The 5,527-nt window shown below is 34.6% G+C and overlaps 1 protein-coding gene across 1 annotated transcript in view; it reads right to left on the bottom strand.

The window, feature by feature from the left end:
* Window positions 1-549: 549 nt before the first annotated feature.
* Window positions 550-5,527, bottom strand: part of CCDC88A (coiled-coil domain containing 88A) — a 424,707-nt gene continuing 419,729 nt past the window's right edge. Inside the window, exons 32-33 of the mRNA XM_053712191.1 lie at window positions 3,700-3,797; window positions 550-1,677 (exon numbers count right to left, since the gene is read on the bottom strand). Coding sequence (XP_053568166.1) covers window positions 3,733-3,797 — 65 coding nt within the window. The 3' untranslated portion in view covers window positions 550-1,677; window positions 3,700-3,732. The remainder of the gene's footprint in view (window positions 1,678-3,699; window positions 3,798-5,527) is intronic.

Below are 5,527 nucleotides of genomic sequence, written 5' to 3'. Positions count from 1 at the left end.
TACATTGTTATAGATTGCTTAATTAAACATATATTATAACCAGTGTGAAAATATCTCTATTTTGTAAGGACAGTATCTTTAAAAGGGACCTAAACAGGCAAAATGTATTGTGTTAAAGCATTTTATTAATGCACTGTTCCTTGCATATATATCTATGTGTTTAACCCTGCTGCAATGTTAAATGCATAGTTAAAGTCAGTCTCAGAGCAACAATGCATTACTGGGAGCTACCTAAACACATCTGCTGAGCCAGTGACTAGAGGCATGTGTGTAGCATCTATTCACCAGCTATCTTCCTGTAGTGTATTACTGCTTATGTGCCTACATAGGTATGCTGTTCAACAAAGGATACCAAGGAAATACATTTGATAACAGAAGGAAACTTAAAGTCTGCATGCTCTATCTGAGCATTTGATTGTGTACTGAAAAGTCAATTTGTTGTTGGAATCCTGTACATAATGATTGTGGGGTAAGATGCTCAGTTTATACTTTTGGTGCTCTTAAGAAGGAATTCAGCTGTGAACAAAACCAGAACTCAAACCATTCTAATTTAGTATTAAAAATGAAATTGTTTAATATCTGATAACCATAATAGTGAAACATCTATAAAGATGTTTGTTATATGCGTCATGTACATTGTCTTGCAAATAGGACAAAGCTGAAACAAAACATGGGAAAATATATTAAGACAGAATTGTTTAAATAAAGATTCATCTTTTTTGCCACTGAAACATTGTACAGAAAAAGTCCTACACGCATCCAAATGAAGCAATCACACTTGCCCGTTACCCAGATTTAACGCGTAGTTGTCATTTCAATAAAAAATAAAACAGAAAAAAACAAACAAACAAAAAACAAAACATGGCTATCCATTATGACAATTAAGTTAAATTTTGTTAAGAAATTGATTGGTTTTCTGGACAAACACACTGATAATCCTCTTTTTCATCCTCAGTGCAGAGAGGTCATTGTTTTCCAGTACAATCGGAATAATAAGGACTATAGACCTTGGCATATAGTACATAAGCGCCTTTATTAAAAGTTTAGAGACGACCCACGCCAAGGTTTATGGCAACTTCAGAGAGGAGAGATAGTAGAAAAAAGTATTATGAATACCCAAGTATAGGCGGGTAAGATGAATTGTGAGAAAGTGCCAAATAGAGAGGTTATAAATCCGTATTCAGAATTAAACCCAAAAGCTTGTGCATTCACGGAAGAGTTCCTGAACACGTGACGAGCGACATTTTCAGCTTTAAAAAGTTTTAAAAGCATCACCATTTCAATATAAGCTAACCACATAAAGCAGTGATTGAGCCTGGAAGCTTGTGACTTGCCAAAAAAATGCAAATTGGTGCAGTTGTCCTAAAGGAATCATAAAAGTTGAAAAGTTTATTCACAAATAAAAAGTAGTTCATTTCCACGAGTGATTCTCACATACACTGTGTTTCCTGAGCAGGATCGAAGACTATATTCCCCGGTGCTAAAGTGCAGGAAACGCTTGTGTGCATTCACGCCATCAGGACTCCTTGATTCAAGGAAGGAAAGAGTCAAACATTTCCAGCGCAATTGCTGAGGCTTTGCAACAACCTTCTCACATAATAATGTGCATGGCGGCACGAGTCTTGTAACTTCACAAATAAAAACTTCACAATGACAAACTCAAGGGCACTTTTCTCTCTGTGTTTAGTAGAAAGGCAGACAGGGAAGAGAGGAGAGAAAAAAAATATGAGAAAAGCAGAAAGATGATGCAGGAATTTATTATAATTGTTAAGCAAAGAAAGAATTATGCATGCAGAGGTAGTCTGAAAACACAGAAGCAGAAGTAATAGAAAATGTTATTTTCCCCTAGACCTATTAAAAGTAATGGCGGCTCGGAGACATTTACTGAAGAGCGGAATATAACATAAAATGCAATTATATTTACTCATCCAAACAGTCACTAAACTTTATTACCTAAACGCATGTTCTACAATCACCATTAGGGCAAGATAAATGTATCATTATACCAACAAAAGAATGTTACCTGGTGAGCGCTAACAAATAAAGTCTGCTAGCAGGCGTGCTTTATTAAGTTCATTTTCTTGAGCATAAGTATTTTGTTTGCTGGCACAGCATAATAATTAGGTACATTATTAAGGCCAGTATAGTAAATCTTAGTCAATTTGGTAGCACAATAAGCTCTGAAACCAAGAAGCATTTTAGCATAAAGATAACTAAAATTACTTTAAATGCTATAATGGGATTTCATTTTGAAATAGGGTAAAAACGTATCTACATCCAGGTTGACAGTCAGTCTAAATCACAACTCTATAATTTTATTAGCTAGTTCTATAGATTTCTTCAACTCCAGTGCTTGGATCCACTAATGACTGGGTTAGATTTTTTTTATCATGTCCAAACTTTGGCCCAGGAGATATAATAACCTGCTCAGTAACCTGTTCTAATCCAAGGTAATCCTAAAAATCAGAACTGTTAGTAGGTCCTGAAAACTATAAATTTAGACAACTGTTCTATATCTGTGATTCTAAGCTAGGTTTTGGGATACTCACTCTTTCATGAAGAATTAGGCTCAGTAAAAATTAACTGTAAAAAAAGCGGACAAGGAGAGAGACTTGTGGGTAAAATTCACTAACAGCCTCTCAAGTCTCCTCAATTACTCCAGCTACTTATAATAACTGGAGAGGTAATTTTTAGTGAATTTTGCTAACACGTGATACACAATAATGGATAATCTACGCACTATTTAGTATCACACTGGGACATATAGATAGATACTGTACTGCAAAGTTTTTCTTTGTTAGATGAAAATAGCTTTATATATATATATTATTACATGAGAGTATATATGTATATATATATTTATATAAAATGAATAGCTTCCACATCATACCTGTTTATACTAAAAACGCCAGTGTTTTGCTCTTTTTTGTATCTCATTATTATTACATAGCAGAGTTTTTGGAGCACACAAAAGTAAGAATCAGACCTGTAACACTAATTTCAACAGTGGGTAACAGATGTCCTGAAATAAATATTGGTTTTCAATCAATTATAGCTTCGAGGTGACAACTCCTCATTTAGTAAGTTTTTCTTGCCTCTTGTATACAGTTGCGTAACAAGTTGCCAAACAAGTTGCCAATTACAAATAAATGACAATAGCATTTGGGCAGGTTTGCTTTCTAGTAATAAAACAAGCTTTTCGTTCCCTTACTTTATTTCCATGTAATTAAGAATGTAAAATGGACGGAAAACATAAATAAAATGGAATTTTCTTCACGTCTCTACATTATTGCCTCATTATGAAACATTAATCGTAACTACTAAGCTCTACAAAGGGACCTATTTATACATAATTATTTATGTTACCCTTTTGCATAACCATGCACTACCCTATTTTTAGTATAAACCATTGTATAAAATAGGAGCAACATGGCTTCTGCAGACAATGCATAAACATGCTAAGATAGCTTTCATAAAGCTCAGAAAAAGGAAGTATTTGTTCATGCTGTATAATTTACATTTAGAGAAGTATTTTACACAAACCATTTAGCTTAAACAAAGAGGCTAGAACACAAATAAAAATGCAAGTAAGCAAATGATAACGGGTTAATGCGCCAGGCATTTGTTTCATGCAACGCTGTTAGCTTTATGCAAATGAGATGAGGAGCGACTCATTTACAATTTGGGCAAGAAACTCACCACTTGTGATATCACTTGAACTGGGTGACTAAATTAAGGGGTTTTCTGCTCACTAGACCTGCTTTTTGAAAGCCTGATTTCTTGTGATGTCTCCACATCTGCAGGAGAAAAGTATATTTAGTGACATGGAAATGATTACAAGCACAAGAGCTTGCAGTTCATTGGCTGTGAACTTGCTGGGCCCATAATGCATTGCACTTGTCCACAAGATATAAAACAAAGCAAATACATAACATCGCACTTAAATCAATGAGTGTATTGTGCACTTTATACATCAAGGATAAATTAAATGATGCTTTAACACAGTTTGAGCCAGAAAAAGCAGCAACATATTGTTTTATGGTGTATTTTCTCTGTCAGTAAGGAGTTAACACTCATTAATTACTTGATTAGACTCAAAGTTGCTCAGTCTCTTTATGTTTAATTAGTTTGATTGCATGGATAACTTGCTAGCCTTCCCACCCTGCACTACAGCCAGAGCCCTTCCAATAATGAAAACTAAAACATGGCAGACAGTATCATGTTAATGCTTTCCGTTAGATAAGTGTGATAACACATGGACCCAAATAAACCAGCCAGTTTAGTTATTGATAGAGACAGAGCGCAGGAGCAAGCTGAACAGGTTAGCAGACTAAACACAGAGATTATTTTATTGATAAAACATTTTTTTCCGTTTGTTGCGTAATTTTAAACTGTAATTTATATTTTTTTCGGATAAAGTTTTTTTTTTTCAGTATTGATGTGATGCATCCTTATCCACCAATACAGTTGTAGGCATCAATACCATTGCCTTGGTTTGCAAGGGGCTTGTATTGTAAAAAGAAAACACTTTTATTAGCACATATTTTAAACAAGGGTTTAAGGTTTGCCACCTCAGTCATGTTTATCCAGGACTATCCAGGACACTTATGAGTTGCACATGCTGCAGGGTGTGCAGAGAGGAACATGAATTGCACCCATGGACAGCACACTAATAGTAATGCTGGACAGCACTATTCATGTTCCTCCCAGCATACCCTACAGCATGTGCAACTCATAAGTGTCCAGGAAAACATGGCTGAGGTGGCAACCTTATCTCTATTCCACACACACACAAAAAACATTCCTTGCAAAGATATTGCTGTTATACGGTTTTCTAATACAATCAGACAGTTTTATTATTTTGAATAATAATCGCAAGATTCTGTAGGATATTTTAGAATAGAGTCCTAAGTGTTTAATCTCTGCAAAGGATTAAAATATGCAATGAAATTTGTGCACCCAAAATGTCCAAGTGCAGCTCCTGAAGAGGTTAGTTATACGTTTGTACGTACGTATGTATACTTGCTCATGATTGGTTCACTGGCTACATCCTTATCTTAAAGGGACATTAAACACTAAATAAATGATGGATAGAATGATGCATTCAAAGAAAAGATTAGTCTGAGAATAACATGTAGATGTATTTTTTAAAGTTTCTTTAGCTATTTAAATAATGACAAAATAAGTGTAAAGTTTTAGTGTCTATAAAACAATGGGAGCTGCCATGTTGTAACTTAGGTTACCTTCTCTGCTGTGGCCAATTAAAGACAGTTATAAATAGGTTACTAGAGTGTGCAGCCAATGGCTGTGTGGAATTTAACAGTGTTCTGCACTTCCATTTCTAACAGGAATGGAAAAGCTCACAATTTCAGAATGGAATTACATAATAAATAAATAATGAAAGTATAGTGCAGAGTTATTTTTATATACATGATTTATCATTTTATTTTACCATCTCAAAGTGTTTAATGCCCCTTTAAGTAGCACAGGAGTAAGGAGTACAACTTTTACTACATGATTATCTTTA

The sequence above is a fragment of the Bombina bombina genome, chromosome 4, assembly GCF_027579735.1.
Source record: "Bombina bombina isolate aBomBom1 chromosome 4, aBomBom1.pri, whole genome shotgun sequence".
Classification (NCBI taxonomy): Eukaryota; Metazoa; Chordata; class Amphibia; order Anura; family Bombinatoridae; genus Bombina; species Bombina bombina.
Note: the sequence above shows the minus strand (reverse complement) of the source record. Positions and strands in the feature narration are given on the sequence as shown.